At 43.0% G+C, this 17,950-nt stretch overlaps 5 protein-coding genes across 5 annotated transcripts; 1 reads left to right on the top strand and 4 right to left on the bottom strand.

The window, feature by feature from the left end:
• Positions 1-79: 79 nt before the first annotated feature.
• Positions 80-1,462, bottom strand: LOC111591936 (extensin). The gene is made up of 2 exons (XM_023303875.2): positions 1,373-1,462; positions 80-1,093 (listed from the first exon to the last, which is right to left on the bottom strand). Exons 1-2 carry the CDS (start codon positions 1,460-1,462, stop codon positions 80-82), a joined length of 1,104 nt encoding a protein of 367 aa, XP_023159643.2.
• A 329-nt stretch (positions 1,463-1,791) lies between these two features.
• Positions 1,792-2,396, bottom strand: LOC111591937 (extensin). The gene is made up of 2 exons (XM_023303876.2): positions 2,367-2,396; positions 1,792-2,229 (listed from the first exon to the last, which is right to left on the bottom strand). The coding sequence occupies exons 1-2, from the start codon at positions 2,394-2,396 to the stop codon at positions 1,792-1,794; spliced, it is 468 nt and encodes a 155-aa protein (XP_023159644.2).
• Positions 2,397-4,380: 1,984 nt separating this feature from the next.
• Positions 4,381-4,845, bottom strand: LOC111591938. Its single transcript, XM_023303877.1, has 2 exons — positions 4,770-4,845; positions 4,381-4,710 (listed from the first exon to the last, which is right to left on the bottom strand). Exons 1-2 carry the CDS (start codon positions 4,770-4,772, stop codon positions 4,381-4,383), a joined length of 333 nt encoding a protein of 110 aa, XP_023159645.1. The 5' UTR covers positions 4,773-4,845.
• Positions 4,846-6,169: 1,324 nt separating this feature from the next.
• Positions 6,170-8,201, bottom strand: LOC111591939 (proline-rich extensin-like protein EPR1). The gene is made up of 2 exons (XM_030223760.1): positions 8,139-8,201; positions 6,170-7,180 (listed from the first exon to the last, which is right to left on the bottom strand). The coding sequence occupies exons 1-2, from the start codon at positions 8,199-8,201 to the stop codon at positions 6,170-6,172; spliced, it is 1,074 nt and encodes a 357-aa protein (XP_030079620.1).
• Positions 8,202-13,141: 4,940 nt separating this feature from the next.
• On the top strand, positions 13,142-16,576 carry LOC115483023 (collagen alpha-1(III) chain). The gene is made up of 5 exons (XM_030223759.1): positions 13,142-13,230; positions 14,108-14,204; positions 14,270-14,717; positions 14,811-15,291; positions 15,550-16,576. Exons 1-5 carry the CDS (start codon positions 13,142-13,144, stop codon positions 16,574-16,576), a joined length of 2,142 nt encoding a protein of 713 aa, XP_030079619.1.
• The last annotated feature ends 1,374 nt before the right edge of the window (positions 16,577-17,950 follow it).

The following is a 17,950-nucleotide window of genomic DNA, read 5'->3' as shown; positions in this document are numbered from 1 at the left end:
ATTTGCACAGCTTAAGACTAAATGAGGTGTGTGCGTGCGTGTGTGTGGGGTTATTAAATAAGCTCCATTTTTGAGCAAATCAAAACTTGAAGCTGCGCAGTGGTTGGTTGTAGCTATAGCCAGAATTGTCACGACCAGCTGGGCCAGGCAACGCGGAGGATTGGCTCAGGGGTAGAGCATAGTTGGGTATGGGTATATGAAAGCTGGGCTCTGACTGGGCCAGGCGTGGCTCAGAGTGTGCAGGTGGCAGGTACTGCGATTCCGGCTGTGATGGGGGTGGCAAGTAGTTCGACTTGGGTGGTGCAGGTGGCAGATAAGTGGGCTTTGGTGGTGTGGGTGGCAAATAGTTCGACTTTGGTGGTGTGGGAGGCAAATAGGTTTCCTTGGGCTCTGAAGGAGGCAAATATTCGGCCTTGGGTGCGACTGGTGGGGGTGGTGGTGGTGGTGGCAGGCTGGCTGGAATCTTGGGTGGCAAATACTTGGTCTCTGGCTTGGCAGCTGGCAGATAAGTCTTTTCTGGCTGAGCGGGCGGCAAGTACTTGGTCTCAGGTTGAGCTGGGGGCAGGTACTTGGTGCGTGGCTTCTGTGGTGGCAAGTACTCCGTCTTGGGGGTCTTCACTGGGGGGGGTGGTGGCGGTGGTGGCAAGGTAGGTGCCACCTTAGGTGGCAAATACTTGCTTTCTGGCTTGGCAGCTGGCAGATACGTGTTGCTTGGCTTCACTGGTGGCAAGTACTCGGGCTTGGGCTGTGGTGGCGGTGGTGGGGGTGGTGCAGCATAGTTGTAGCCATTGGGCTGATGTTGACGCAGCGCATCAAGGTGCAGATCGATGTGGAAGCCCTGATGATTGCGATGGGCGTCATGCGAGTGAGCGTGTGCGTCCTGGTGGTGCGACTGATGCAAATCATGGTGGTGCGAGTCGTGATGATGCGCATCGTGATGGTGCGAATCGTGGTGCGAATCGTAGTGGTTGTGATGCGAATCGTGATGCGACTCGTGGTGGTGTTGATGATTGCCACCACCAAACAAGTGAGACACATCGGCACGTCCCATCGAAAAGCTGGCCAAAAGGGCCAAGAGGATGCAGAATGTGTTCTGTAAAGGAAAATAAAATTAACAAAGATACACTTATATATGATAAGCCCAGTACCATTTCGAGAGGGCTTCTTCGATTGCCTGTTTGCTGTTCGAATGCAGATGCTGCTGCGCTCTGCCAACAACTGGAAGTAATGTCTTAGCTAGTTGGGCCATTGGCTTTTATACAGCGATGCCCAAGCTGGCTCCCAGTTTAACATTTGGGAAATAATTAATAATTGTTATTGTTGTCGGCAGAGCGATAGAGACAAAGGCCAACGCATAATTTGCCTGCTTCACACTTTTCTCGGTTTTCTTGAACTTGGCGCTGGATCCAATTATTGCCATGTGTTTGTTTATCGTGGCCTGTTTTGATAGAGCTCCCCACATCTATTTTGGTGAAAACAATTAAAACCAATTTTGGACTCTTAATTCGGTTTACAATACAAAAAGCCAAAAGAAAAAACCAAAACAAAAACAAAAACAAAACCACTCGCACCACTCATGAATATGCAGAGCAGGAAATTTTCATTGGACAATTGGCTGTGATTGGAATTGAACGAGAGCGAGAGATATCGAGAGATTCGATCAATTGGCTAACAAATGTGATTTATTTAACGTATCGAGACTTATATAATACCAACGACTAGGTAAACGGGACAAGCGGCATTCCGGGTCAACAGTCAAGCAGTGTCAAGTGTGGTGCAAGGTGGTGCAGCTTAGAATAGGAAGGGCTCGGCTGGTGCATCGTAGTGGTAGCCCGGCTCTGGGTCTGGCACAATGATGGGTGGCAGATAGGTGGGTGCAGGCGTGGGTGCTGGTGTTGTGGTGGTTGTTGTGGTGGGTTTTGGTGGTGGCAAGTAGGTGGGCGCTGGTTTCGGTGCTGGTGTCGTGGTGGTTGTCGTTGTGGTTGTGGTTGTCACCGGCGGAGGTGGCAGATAGGTGGGCACTGGCGTCGGTGGTGGTGGTGGCAGATAAGTGGGCGCTGGTGTGGGCGCAGGCGTGGTGGTACTGGCTATTACAAAGGGCACCACAGGCTTGGGATAATCATAGCCGTAGCCATGCTCCCCCTCCAGCTGCTGCAGCGGCAAATGCGAGACGTCCGCAACGGCCAGGGCCAGCGTGCAAGCCACCAGTGCGAGGCTAAGGAATGCGTTCTGCAATAAGGAAACAAACAGAGCTTAGTTGAAGAGGCAATAGAGTTCGGGCGGAGAGCACGCACCATGTTACACCTTGGACTCGAAGACGTTCAATGGTTGACCAATCGTTGAGGCATCTGTTTATTTATAGTCACAATTCTAGACTCGCTGGCATTGCTGTCCATGGCTCAAAAGGCCAATTATTATTATTTAAATCGATATGCCGTTGCTCGATTATTATGTATTCTCTATATCTGTATCTGTCTATGCGTCTGTATCTGTATCTGTATCTATATTGCTTGCTATGATCATTAAGCATTGTTGCTCGTTGCTTGTATGCGACGTCAACATAAATGCTCGTCGAGCATTTTCATCAACGTCGTCATGAGCCGGGCCTAAAGCCACTCAGCTGTATTCTTGTGGACCATAACACAATGCCTCGCTTCCGAGCTTCCGAGCTGACCGAAAGAGTATTTCAGTTGTAAGCGCACTGCGCTGCCTGTCATAAATCATTTAGAGTTCATTTATAATAATTACCGTCTCGAGCAGCTCGAGTGGCCGCCAAATTCTCGCACACACAATGAAGTTGTCTCTTTAAAGCTTGCGGAAGCGTTCGGATTAAACAAGTACTTAAGACACATCAAAACTGTGCTACCAATTCCAATTCCTCTGCCAAAAGCCAGCCAGACGCCTACATTAACGTAAACAGATACGCAGATAAACTGAGACACAGTTGCCAGCATTAAAATTCTTCACTAATTTGTCGAGAAGACACGAAACAGTTTACATGCAGATCGTAGATCAGATGAAGATCGTAAAACTACTTTGCTCTGGCAGCTTGTTTCAACTATCACTTTTTCAATACCCTATATATATGCTGAAAGTGGGCATACTGGAAAGATGTCACAGAGCAGCTTGAGCTTGGATTATAAATCACTCTAGATCATGCATACATACCGTTCTTATTTCCTGATGTTGTATCAACTATCACTGCGTTGTACCCTGGACTTAAGATGTGTGGCCATAATGTACTAAAAGTCATACTATTCATAGCTCATGCACCCTGAAGTTACTGATAATGGACTAGAAGTTACAAGCTTCCTTAAATATAGGTCTTTGATCAGCTATGATCAGCCACAAGGCATTTCATCTATTGCTTTAGGTACATGCTCCGTAAGCGTATCTCTCACAAACTATATTAGTTTGGCGTGGTATCTCATAGTCCATCACTCCTTACAACCTGCACACTCGTTTTTTTTATAGCTTCGATTTCAAGACATCTTCGTTTTCGGCTTAGCTAATTAATGCGGGTTATTGAACCGCCAGCGGCTTTGATCGATTACCAAAAATTGCTTGAAAATCGATTGCTGCGGCGTGCGCTCGATTCGCGTTGCTCGCATTTGGCCACCATTTTGCGCAATTTATGTAAATGATTAAATTAATTGTGCACTTCCCCACAGAAATTTATAGGCCCGAGCACATAAAAAATTCAACATGTGCGAAATTGTCGTTGACTTTTCGAACTGCAACCGGTTTAGCATTTGTGTTCAGTTTATTTTTTTGTTTTTTTAAGAAAAAAAAAACCAGATAGAGTTATGTGTTTATTAGGATTGAGCGCAAGAGCCACATTTTTGTGTGTTTTTTTTTCTATTCAATATCGTTTTCATTCTAAGCGCTGTCCAAGGCAAGCAGAGGCCCTTGGAAGGTGAAAGGCCAACAAAGAATTGCCCTGAGCTTTGCTTAACTATCAATGGTAATATTATCATATTGTCACAAAAGATTATGGACCAACTATATTGAGCATGAATCAAATTCCAAATCCCCCAAGCCGTGACAAATCATATGTGTTCTTCTTCAATCACTGAATAGCTCCATTTTTCGTGCTGCTAAGGAGGCTCTCAGCTCAACTCTTGGAGCCAACTCAGCTGCAATACCAAATGTATATAGAATATATAAGCTTTGTACGTTTTCTATGGCTCCTTATATTTTACATAAAGATTTCGTGGCAAAGATCCTTAAGGAGCTATTGATAAAAGTGATTTAAAACATGAAGTCTGTAAGGCTATTAGATAAGTATTTCATAATTCTTAGCACATTTTATTATTATTAATTTGTTTTTATAGTTTTACGACTTTGGTAACAAACTAGTATCTATAAATAGTCACGAGCTTAGCTCTTGAAGCGTCTACTGGGCACACGATATGCGTATCCGTGACCCTTGGAGGAGGCATAGGCAGCGCTGTCATCGCTGGCAGCCAATTGCTCGGGCAGTTCCTCGGCGGGTTCGGCCTGTCCCAGTTCCGCATCGGATGGGGCAACAGGTATGGCATCTTGTGGAAATTCCTGGCCAGTGGGAAACTCATTGTTCAACTCCAGTTCTAGCTCACTGACCTTGGGCACATCGTAAACAAAGCCATTGCCCGACTGAACAAGCTGCGAAACATCCGCCTGGGTCCAGTGCAGACAAAGCACCGCCAGCAGTGCCACAATAAACAAACGCTAAGATCCAAACAATTATTAATAACAATAATCATACAATAAATATGACAATGACTTACCATCTTGACAGGGGAATATGCCTATAGGATCAATAGAATCTAGTTAAATGCTTTATAGCTGCCAGCCACGGGGCTCAAGCGAATGCAGGCATTGGCGTCGATACCCAACTATTTATACTTCTATATGTCGATCGTGTTTTTTTTTAGCTCCGTTTATTAATTGCGCTGTTGCTGATGCTGCTGCTGTTGATTTTGTTGATGTTGTTGATGCTGTTGATGCTGTTGACGTTGTTAATGCTGCTGCTACTGCTACTGCTACTGCTGCTACTGCTGTTGCTTGTCAAACAACAGCAATTCGATAGTTAGAGCGGCCCTAGATAAACAACCAGCTACATTTCTGGCTGGTTATGTTTGGGGCCATTGCTGCCAGCGTTCACTCCAATCGAATCGAATCGAATCGAATCATTGTCAAGGTCAAGACGTGTTCGGCTTTTGTGTGGGGTCAAGTGTCAGTGCGCGTTGTGGCTTTGTCTCTTGTCTTCACTATCGAATTAATGATTCTATGCGTCGCCAGCTGTGCGCCAGCATCCATCACGTGTGGCATTTATGCAGCAAATCCAAATCCAAATTCAAATACGTATCCACATCCACATCCACATCCAAATCCAAATCCGAATCCATATTCAGCACATATAAAGCAGCTGCTGTCAGCAGCTTCGCCATGTTTCCTTTTCAATTAGCGCTTCGAACAATTTGTCTCTGTCAACTTTGACACTTTGATACTTTGACTGTCGCTCTTCAATTCAAGAGCCCTGAACGGATCACGTAGTAGCTTCGAATCGATTCGCACCTCCGCCCAACTCTTGCTGTCTGCAGCAAATGAAAACCAGATTCAATAAGCTACCTAGACGTGGCTCAAGTTATCTTTGGCGGCTCTCGAAGACCTTCTGCATTGCTCTCTCTCTTGTCTCTGAGCCGCCTTGGTCATTGACGCAGTTCTTAATTCTGATAAATATATTCATATACATATTTATTTGACATTTTTTAGGTTTACTTTTTGGCTTGGCCCAAACGATATTGGCAACGCTAATCAGGCATATTTTTAGGCAAAAAGTTGTTATTGAAATAATGTTGCATAAGAACGGGCTCTAGGTAAATTTAAAATAGAATTGATGGAGGACGCTTTAAGAAATTCGTCTAAGCACTGGAAATCATTTAAGCAGGTAGAATTTGACAACAGAATTTGGGAGATTTCATATTATAACCGAACTGAAACTCCGCACAAGTTGCTCAAGATGATTTCTATATTTGGTCTCAAAAATCTTTTAGATTTTTAAAAATAAACTTTTCATATAATTTTTTATTTTCGTTTTAATTTTTATTTCCAATCAAAGTTCTCGTCAGGAATTCGTTAGAAAGATCTAATACTAGAGGAGGAAACTAATTACAATAAGCGTTCCTTAATATTCGAAAGATGGCTGGGGGTCGTTGGGGTAGCTATAACCCTTTGGACCCTGGATGACCACAGGTTCTGGCTTGCGATAGATGGGCTCGATAATTGGTTGTGGCTTGTAGACTGGGGGCAGATACTCATCGACGATCTTTTTTTGGATCACAACTGGGGCAGCGGGCTTAACCACGATCTGGGGCTTAGCTGGGACCACAACAGGCTTCACAACAGGAGGCAGATACTCGTTGACGATCTTTTTTGGGATCACAACTGGGGCAGCGGGCTTAACCACGATCTGGGGCTTAGCTGGGACCACAACAGGCTTCACAACAGGAGGCAGATACTCGTTGACGATCTTTTGTGGGATCACAACTGGGGCAGCGGGCTTAACCACGATCTGGGGCTTAGCTGGGACCACAACAGGCTTCACAACAGGAGGCAGATACTCGTTGACGATCTTTTGTGGGATCACAACTGGGGCAGCGGGCTTAACCACGATCTGGGGCTTAGCTGGGATCACAACCTTGCGAACGGGTTCGACCACCTGCTTGACAACGGGGGGCAAGTAGTTCTGAGAGACTGTGAAAGGTATGGATGGCTGGTTGTAATGGTATCCATCTTCCTTCAGGATGCCGGATTCAACGATCTTCTGGGCGACTACTGGAGCTGGTCTTTCGTAGACAACAGCGGGCTTCTGGACGACCACTGGAGCTGGTCTTTCGTAGACAACAGCGGGCTTCTGGACGACCACTGGAGCTGGTCTTTCGTAGACAACAGCGGGCTTCTGGACGACCACTGGAGCTGGTTTTTCGTAGACAACAGCGGGCTTCTGGACGACCACTGGAGCTGGTCTCTCGTAGACAACAGCGGGCTTCTGGATGACTTGGGGCACATCGATAACGAACTTCGTAGCTGGCTCCTGGTAGTGGTATCCATCTGCTTGCAGGTTATCGCTGTTTGAGAACAGATGGGAGACGTCAGCGCTGACGGCTGCCACCAAGGCGAAGGCGATCAGGAATTTCTGTAAATCGAGCAAACCAATGATCGATGATCGATATAGTCACGTTTATCGATATTTTACACAGCACTACTATCCTCTGTTATGTAAGCTGTGTCTTCAGAATTCTTTGCTTTTTTACTCTTCTTTTTTTTTTGTTTTGGCTTACCATTTTGCTCAGCTTCAAATTCACCCAACGAAGGTTGAAATATTACTGTTTTGGCGATGAAAAGTGAGACATTATTTATACGTCGGGCCGCATCGTTTCAGGATAGCTTCGACATGATCTTCGGCAAATGAAGAAGCAGAATCTTCTCAATACTAGCAACAACAATGCCGATTCCGAAAAAGTTAACCGAACCTGATTTTGGGCTGGTTAACCGGCTATGACAGAACGACACACACTCATAAAATTATTCTGCTCGCTCTTTTTTTTTGTCAGATGCCATAGCGATACAGATTGAAGCACAATGAAATGCCGAGATATCAACAGGAATTCAAATTTTGTCAATATCAAATCAAAGAGCTAAACAAAAGCTTCGACTATCGACTGCCAAATACCCTAAAAGCATGCTGCTAGCTGGCCATATAGATTCCCGCTAGAAATCTGGCATGTACCCACAGCCAAGTGTGATTTTCTAATTTAATGCGAAATAAAATGCAAAACAATGAAATCTATATAATATAAATTCACTCAATAGAAGTGCCATATATCAAGCCTATTTACGTATCTGTTATATTGATCGAACAGAGATGCTCTTTATACATTGTAAAGCGGGCGTGACGGGCATATATAAAGATCAAATACTTGCTATTGCTATTTTATGGTTATTAATGAAACCCAAAATCAATATAAATGGGCCCAGACATGACACTTAAAATGATGTTTTATTTATGCGAGTCTCGGGGAAACGCCTCACAATTTGCATGAAGAGCAGTTCCGCTAACTAAGCGCACTGTCAATTGTCGCTCGATTACTCACCAGCTGGTCGCCAGGGCAAGCCAGGCTTGGTTGACCTTCACGCTGGGACAGTGGGTCATACATAAAATGCGTGCGAAAACCAGTTCGAAAGGAAGGGCTCAGCCGCACAGCTGCATTCCCATGTGCACAAAATTGACCCATGCCAATTAACTGCGGCAGTTCGTAATTCACAAAATGACCATGTTTATTAATGTTGTTCTTTTATTTTAGCCAACTGTTAATTTGCGAGTTATCAACAAAAAAATTTGCATCCGATTAGCAGGCAATTAACTTTGCTGGAAATTGGCCTCGCCCAACCTCAAATATTCTTATTGGCCGTTGCTAAATCTCAATCTTTGATGAGGTCTTTCTAATCAAGCCGCAGTCAATGCTAAGCGCACGTTGAACTGATGCATATAATTATTCATATTTAAGGCATATGTAAATTCATTTTTCATTTTGACGCTTGACAAAGTTCTCTTTACATCGCATTCGTTGTTTATATCTTGCTTCTCTGTAAAACACAAAGTTCGTAAAACAAAACTAGTTTGCGAATCTAGCATATACCTCGCAACTTAGCTCTCACAGGCTATTTTGGATGCGAACGCGCATCTTAACATGTTTTAAATGATGTTCATATATTTTTATATAAATATTTCATGTTCTCTTATCTGATTTATGTATGTTAATTTGTTCAACTTTTTTATATATAAATAACTTATACACGGTATTCTACGGTCAAAATCGTTGATATACGTAAATACTGAAAATCTGTTTATGATTTTTGAACATTTATTTTGAATACCAAATAAATTAAAAAAAATTTAAAATTATTTTTATTTTGCATAAATATTTTATGTGCACTATTTTAATCTGTGCTTAACTGTGTATTTATAAATAAATTATACAGGGTACTCTGGGGTCAAAAACATAAATATACGTAAATACGAAATCGAATTTTCGCTCCTAAAAGAGAACACGTTTTTATTAAGGTTTTTCCTAAGCACAAATTTTATGATGTAAAAATATTTGAAACATTTTTTTGAATACGAAATAAATACAAGAACATATTTTTTATTTAATCTTTATTTTATATTTATTTTCCTGATATCCGCTTAACTTTCTATTTATTGTTTAATTATACAGGGTATCTTAAGATCAAAATCGTTAATTTTCTTAGCTTACATAAATTATGTCAATATTGGCCTTTTTAAGAGCTTAAAATAGACGACGTTTCTGTTTTGGGTTTCCCAGCTCTTGTGGCTATTTAAATAAATATTTGACTTTATGACTTCGAAATGTTTTTAAAAATGTCGAAAAATATTCTTAAATAATTTTACATAAACATTTAATGTTTCCTATTCAAAAGTCTGCTGAACTTTCTATTTGCAATAAAATAGGGTATCTTGGGGTCAAATTCTTTAGAATTTTTCAACTCGACTGAATACTTTAAACTGGCTTAAAATAGAACACGTTTCTTTTTGGGATTTTTCCCCTCCTCGCTGACGAATAAAATATTTTGACTTGAGCATTTTATGATTTCATAATTTGTGATATTAAAAATTTCACGATTCTAGAAATTAATCATATGAAATAAATATTTATTTTGTTTATTAATTCTCGTTTTTTTTTTGGCAATTTGTCAGTTGGGAGACTTGACCCTGTAGAGCTTTACTCATAGGCAATGGCTCATTGACTTCTTCTTTTTTGGGCGTTCGATATCATCTTCTCATGTTGGCTAATTGGTGCAGTCAGAAGTTGTTCTACTACAATCGCGCTTGGCGACGTCTAACTGTATTAATTCTACTTAAGTTTCCGGCTTTTAAATGGAAGCTAATTCTGGAATGTAGTCTATATTTAAGTCATCTCCGATTACTTCATCGCACGATGAAAATTTTTAATGCCAAAACAAATTAAACGAGTTTTTGGAGACGTCCAACAATAAGTTAGTATTAAGTTAAAATCACATAAGTATTTAATTATTTATAGGTGCGTCAATTGCACAAATGAACAGAAGCAGACATACATATATATTTACATATCTCTTTATATATATTTCTATACGTTATATATAAAGCCTAAATCCAAATTCGAATGCGGCTTGTGTCAGCGCTTGAAATAGAGCCGGATTAGCGAAAAGATAAAAAGAAGCACAAATATATATACGAAACGAAACCAAGCCAGAGTTCTGTTCTTTTTGACAAAAAACATCTATTTAATGCAACCGGTTCTATTAGTTTCTGTGAATTTTCAAGTATTTATTGTGCATAAATTTGTATTCGACTGTATGATTAGAACTGATTCTAGTTCTGTTTGTCCAATCATAGACTGTTGTGAAGCCCGTCTATGAATGTTGTACCCAAACAATAAAAATCACTAGCCAATTTAAAACAAATGAAATATATTCCACGATATTTGCACGCTTTAAAAGGAAAAGTAATAGACTAGAAATAGACTCGTCTGCCAATATCTTGATCGCATTACGCATACGCCGCATGAACATAACATCAGCTGTGCTGTTTGGTTTGTGTCTCCGCTAAGTCTGGCTGTTAAGCGTCTCTGTTAAGCTCTGCAACTGGTTTGCATTGATGCGAGTAATTTTTGTGCATAAATGTAGAAATTTTTGAAAGTGAAAGAATATCAATATAACAATATATATACTATATGTGTATATTTACAGTTACTTTTTTAATGACTGCCACTTGCCGATTGACTCGTTTAGCTGCTTCTAGTTGCGCCAAAGATTGTTGTTCGCATTAATTTTGCGCTTCTCTGCATTGCGATTAAAACTAATTTTATGGCGTGTGTTTCGGTTTGTTGTGTCTACTGCCCATAATGGCAATAAATATACTAAGTGCAACATTTTGGGTTTGGCCCATAATCCAGACACCAGGCGCTTGTCTTATAAATAAGAAAACAGAGCGGAGCATGGAAACAATTTAATTGTCGTACTTTGACTAAGCAACATGGTGAGTTTTTAGCTCTTAGCTGTCTGGCATCGTTTTTTGAATTAATTTTTATTTTTGTTTTTTTCATTGTAGCGTACTGTATTTGTATTGATGGGCCTAATGCTGCTGGGTGGTGCTACAGCCTCCTTGCTAAGCCGCACCTATTTGCCACCGCAAGCTGAGCTCACGGTGCGGAGTCCTGTTGCTGTGCAGGCACCGATCATAGGCTTGGGTGCCATACCTGAGCGCAGGATTTTGACTCCGTCTGTGCAGCTTCAACAACCACAGCTGATTCTGCAGCGTCCACAGAACGTCTATCTACCACCAGCAGCTTTACAGAGACCATCTCTACGCATAGCAGCACTGCCTGAGCGCAGAATCTTGACTTCTCCTGTGCAGCTACAGCAACCACAGTACATAGCGCGACCACAGGTGGTGCTGCAACGACCACTGAGTGTCTATCGGTCACAGCCTGCCATTCAAATACAGTCAGGACCATCTCGCACATATTTGCCACCCCAGGGAGCTGCATCCAGCCTGGCTGGGCAATACGATGTGGACTGGCGTGGTACAATTTAAAATATGTAAAAAATATATTTATATATATATACATACATATGTATCCGTCCGACGTCAGTTGGCTAACTGGTTTCAGTCCGAGCTGCTAACTATATTCTAATGCTAATTCGCACAAGAGTTCTTTAAATGCAGAAGATATTTCCAGTTAATTTGCATTTAGCCAAAATTGACAGACAATAAAGAGAAAACGCAAAGCATAACGAAACGAAGATCTTGCCAATATATAACATGGATCCAAAACTAATAGCCATCTTGTAAAGAAGACATTAACCTATGCCGAAGCAGGCAGCTACTAATGATACATATTTTATAATAAAAACTCACACATAACAGTCATTAAACCCATATATCTATTGCTCTATCAAAAATTAGCATAGACTTCGATTTATTGCAGTGTTTAAGTAGACGTCAACACTTGCTATATGATCTGGCCCGATCCATATTTATCAAGCAGACTATCTGCTTATTGTTGTTAATTGAATTAGTTGCTGAATAGTCGAATCTGGTTTTTAAATATGCGTGGATAGCAATTGCCATTACGATGACAGCAATGAATGAGAGATGTTAGCTGCTGGATAGTATAACCAATTTTTGCACGCCAAGTCCAATGGATTGGGCCATCAGTCAGTCAGTTTTGATTGATGATGTGCATTATTTCCGTCGTTCGGAAACGCTTCTATATAAAAGCCTTGCCCAGCTACTGAATAGTTATTATTCGTTACTTCAACTCATTAAGACACGGAACTTTGGCACTTCAAATGGTAAATACTATAAATACGAAAAGGATTTAATTCGGATCATAGCTGAGTGTCTCCTTGCAGCAGCTCTTTATCCTGGCTCTCGCTTTGCTGGGCTGCGCAGCTGCCGATGCTGGCTACAACTATGCAGCTCCCGGATCAGCTGCGGCTGCATCAGTTGCAGCTCCTGTGAAGGCATATGTAGGACCAGCTGCTGTTTCTGCTCCAGCTCCAGGTCCTGCACTTGTTCGTTCATATGCCTCTCCTGCTCCTGTCCCAGTTCGTGTTGCTCAGACTCATCGTGCAACTGCCTCTGCTCCTATCCAATCCTTTGCTGCTGCTGAATCAGCTCCTGCTCCTGTTCGCTCTTATGTCCCACCTGCTCCAGTTCCAGTTCGCGCTGCTCCTGTTGCTCAGGTTCATCGTGCAGCTGCCTCAGCTCCCGTACAATCTTTTGCCGCTGCTGAATCAGCTCCTGCTCCTGTTCGCTCTTATGTCCCACCTGCTCGTGTCCCCGTTCGCGTTGCTGCACCAGCTCCTGTTGCTCAGGTTCATCATGCAGCTGCCTCTGCTCCCGTCCAAACGTTTTCCGCTGCTGAATCAGCTCCTGCACCTGTTCGATCTTATGTGCCACCTGCTGCCGTTGCTTCTCGGCCAGCACCTGTTCCAGTTCGTACTGCTGCAGCTATTCCCACTGCCCCGACTCATCATTATGCTGCTGCCTCTGCTCCAGTGCAGTCCATTGCTGCTCCAGCTCTTAATGTCCAAGCTGACGATTCCTCGGACTCCACCTTTGAAGCCGCTGCATCAGCTCCAGCTACCGCCCACGCCGGCTACGAATACCGATCTGTGCGTCGTCGCATCTACAAGCATCGCGCCTAAAGCGTGTAAACCAATAATTTGAATAAATTTACTTGGAATAAAAAATGGATGTATAAAAAATTTTAATTTAGGGGATTTTATATATAAGCTATCTGTTCTTGAAGCGCTCGAAAATAGCATTATTATTTTCTGCCGAGTGTTGTTTACTCATGGGCAGATAAACTTGAATGAATTCGAGAGCTTATTATATATAATATATTATTATTGCAAATTATTTTACTCATAAATGAGGACTAACACCTTAAGAAAAATTCAAGTTCAATTAAAAGTAAAATTTCTATCTAATTGTGATTGAACTAATAAAAAATATGATATATATAACATGCAAGCATACTAACATTTTCTGCAGAGTGTTTATTTATATTTAGTTGCAAGGTTCGACTACATCTTTCTAATGCTGATCATATATTGTACGTCAGACACTTCATTTCTCATTATTGCTTATCATTCGATGTATACTAACATTTTCTGCCGAGTGTTTGATTACTGCTACTGGCTGAAATCGACCAATAAATTCATTGCACTTCTTATTCAGTATTGTATCAAAGAATATTATATGCATATGAAGCACTGCTTTCCTCTCTATTCATAGTATACTAATATTTTGTGCAGCGTGTTGCTTTTTTTAAGCTTGCAAGCTAGTTAATGGCTAACAGGCTATGATTCAGCGTCGCTGTGTGCATCGTTCGTGTCCATAAATCGAGTTGGCTTTGATTTGTGAAATTTTTGGTCGGGCGGCGGTGGCTTTTGTCTTAGAAGCGTCGTTTGTATTTAAATTGCGACCATTCAAGACGACAAATGGGTCACATGAAGTGCCTGGCGAATTTCTCACGATCGATAACAGGTTTCAAGCCGCAGATCCCATTGGAAGTGCAGTGCACTTTAAGAAGACTTGCGTATATAATTGGACTCTCATTTCCAATCAGAGCACAGACGCTATGGTAAGAGCAAAGCTGGGAATAGCAATTCGAAAGCTTTTGAATCCTTTTGAACATTTCTCTTTTAGGATCCGTTTAGACTTCTGTTGGTATGTCTGCTAGCGCTTGGCTGGCTGTGTGAGGTGACACCCTCGAAGCACCACCTCCAGTACGAGGACGACGAGGATCATCACTATCTGCCGCCGGAGGAGGAGCATGTACTAAAGCCCTTCTTCCGCAAGGACAAGCACACGAGTGAGCATGTTGTCTATCACAAGGGTGAGCAACATCACGAGCCCAAGCGTGTGGATCACTACCATCACTACGACAAGCAGCCGGACGTGAAGACCAACCATGTACATTACCAGCAGGCTGCACCACAGCTGCGCACCGCTGGCCTTCTGATCACCGCGCCCTCACAGATCGTCACACGTCGTCGCCGCCCCAATCGCGTGCTCTATGCAAGCGCACCCAACTCTGTCTTCCACACTCAGATCAATGTGCAATCGCAGGACTCTGAGTTGAGCTCCCAGATAAGCGCTGATCCTCTTGTGACAGGGGCCCTATTGCCTGTAGGTGCACAGGCCCCTACGGGTGCACAAGCACCAACTGGAGCACAGGCGCCCACAGGGGCACAGGCGCCCACAGGGGCACAGGCGCCCACAGGGGCACAGGCGCCCACAGGTGCACAGGCGCCTGTAACTTCATTGCCCAATTGCCAGTTCCCAGTTGCTGGAAATCCTCCCGCTGGCTGTCGCGACTTCGATCCAACTGGTGCTCAGCTAGGCGCCAATGCTCTGCCAGCTGGTGGACAACTGCCAGCCAATGCTGGAGACCCGCCGGGGGGCGGACAACTGCCAGCCATTGCTGGAGACCCGCCGGGTGGCGGACAACTTCCAACCAATGCTGGAGACCCGCCGGGTGGTGGACAGCTCCCAACTAATGCTGGCTTGCCAGCTGGTGGACAGCTCCCAACTAATGCAGGCCTGCCAGCCGGTAGTCAGTTGCCTGCAAATGGCTTCTCGCAGGCTGGACAATTACCCACAATCGGCTTGCAAGCCAATTTACCCAGCAATGCAGGCAACCGCAACAATCTCTTCATTGATCCCTCCCAAAATGGTTTTGCCAATCAGAATCTATTCGTGCCCGCAGTTGGAGGTCCCTTGATCAATGGACAGGCTGGTGGTGTGGTTCAGCGACCAGGTTCGGTACTCATACAAATCGATCCGGCATTTAGTGCCCAGCTGCCGGCCACGTCTCAGCTGGCTGGCAATGGAAATACAAATCAATTTGTTCCACTCTTGGGCGCACAGCTCGCAGTAGGTCAGCAGCAGGCCGTGATCCGTAATCCAAATGGCTTCATTAATGTGCTGGGCGCACAGCTGCCAGCTGGAGGACAGGCGCCAGCTTTTGGTAATGGCAATCAAGTTCAGGGAGGACAACGGCCAGCTGGCGGACAAGCTACTGTTCTGGGCAACGGAAATCCGGTTTTGGGTGCCCAATTGCAAGCAGGAGGCCAAGCTCCCACTTTTGGTAACGGAGATCCAGTCCTAGGAGCACAGCTGCAAACGGGAGGACAAGCGCCAACTCTGGGCAATCCTGTGCTGGGAGGTCAGTTGCCCACCGGAGCCCGAGCACCAGCTGGGAATCCGAATGGCAACGGCAACCCTGTGCTGGGAGGTCAGCTGCAAGCCGGAGCCCAAGCGCCAGCTGGGAATCCAAATGGTAATGGCAATCCTGTCGGCGGAGGTCAGTTGCCCGCAGGAGCCCAAGCACCAGCTGGCAATCCTACTGTTAATGGCAATCCTGTCGGGGGAGGACAGCTGCCAGCTGGTGGTCAGCTGCCTGCAGTAGGCCAAGCGCCCGGTAATCCAGTCTTGGGTGCCCAACTGCCTGCTGTAGGACAGCTCTTTACTCCCTTGCTTGGGGGTCAATTGACAACCAATGGAAATAGCAATCCGAATCTGGCTGCAGTGACTGTACGTCTGAATGGGCGGCGCAATGGACGTCGCTTGCGAAATCGCACCAACTACCAGGGCCTTAATGTCCTGCGAGGTAATGTGTTTGGTCAGCCAAATCTGCAGGGACCAACGAATGTAGTCGGCAATCACCAGGACACGAACATCATCGATGGCAGCTTCTACAGCTATCCGGGGCAGAGTCAAATGTTGGTCCGTTTAAATGGCAACCAACGCTCAGTGCTGCTGACCGATGGCGACTACTACGATGACGATGACCCAGCAAATATTGGCATTGCTGCCAGCTCGCCGGAGCTGAGCTATGCAGCGCCCCAGCATAAAGGATCTCATCACAGGGCCAGCTCCAGTAGCCTGCACCATCAGACAGCTGCCTCCGAGCACGGATACCACTACAAGAATCCCAGGCATATCAAATGAACCCAATCAACTCCCGACTCCATAATGTATAATACGTATTTCTAAATATATCACGGCATTTGCTAAAAGAGCAGCAATCAAATTTAAAATCTTGTTGCCTACTTTCGGGCGGACACTGCAAAAGATGGCTCCGTTTCCGCTTAGGTCAGAGCCAAGCTTCAAAGCTATTGCTGGCTCACTTGCTTGAGCTTTTTAGCAAAGCTTTAAACTCTACTACAAAACAATTCCGGATACAGCATAAGAAATTCACAGGCAAACTAGTTTTGTTTTAGAATTATTCTTATTTACATGCAACATGCAATATAACAAGAATTTTTATTAATCTATTTTTTTTTTAATTTTATATTTTAAAATTTTTTAAAAATTTTGTCTTCCAATTTACAATTTTTTTATAATTTAAATATTTGTTTTAACTAAATTTAAATACATTTTTTGAACTAGTTTTTAAAATAAAATAAAATGCAAAAAAATCTATAAAATCATTAAAAACTAGGCTTATATGAATAAAAACTAGGCTTATATGAATCTATCTAATAACCGGTTTATTAAGAAATCACTAATAATTACAAAGGCAACTCAAAGCTAGCGACGAACTAAGAACTCTAAAAAAGCTGGCTACAAATTTTAAGTATTTATTTATAAGCATTTAGTTTAATACCAAGCTCAATGGGAAAATTAAGTTTTCGTTAAAAAAAATTGAAAATAATAATAATCAAACCTATTTTCAGCTGCTTAGCCATTTTGGCTTTTCTGTCTCACTCACGCCAAATTTCAATAGCAGAAAACATCAGACGTTTATAGGAAACTAGTTCAGAGCTGTGCGACATTTGCAGCACAATGGAAATAGATACACACAGGTCATGCAAGTTTTTGGACATAATAGAAAGGAAGATGAGCACGAAACCAATTGCCGGCATAAATTAATGCATTCATTTAGATACGATTCTCATGCAAATTCAATAAGCCAAAAAAGTCGGTATATATGTAGATGTACATAAGCTAATATAAACATAGTTTTGACCAATCGACTAAGTAAAGAAAAAAAGACTACAAATGACTTAAAAAAAACTTGGAGATGAAGTGGGTAGAGCTGTCATACAATGTAAGATATACAAAGCATATAATAGACAGAGTTTTAAATATATCTACATATTTACACAAATGTTTATTTAGCTACTAGTAAACTAAGGCGGGCCCACGCTGTATTGTATTGAATGTGTTCAATATGTTTATTATGTATGTTTGCATTTCAAATCCAATATTTGACAGCGAACTCTTAAATCATAGTCAATTGTTGCCAACACGCTGACCTAGCAGAAGCAGCAGTAGCAGCAGCAGCAGTAGCGGCATCATCAGTTGCTGTCAGTGGAAGTG

This window comes from Drosophila hydei, unplaced genomic scaffold (assembly GCF_003285905.1).
Source record: "Drosophila hydei strain 15085-1641.00,03,60 unplaced genomic scaffold, DhydRS2 tig00000283-arrow-arrow-pilon, whole genome shotgun sequence".
Classification (NCBI taxonomy): domain Eukaryota; kingdom Metazoa; phylum Arthropoda; class Insecta; order Diptera; family Drosophilidae; genus Drosophila; species Drosophila hydei.
This window is presented reverse-complemented; position numbering and strand designations above follow the sequence as displayed.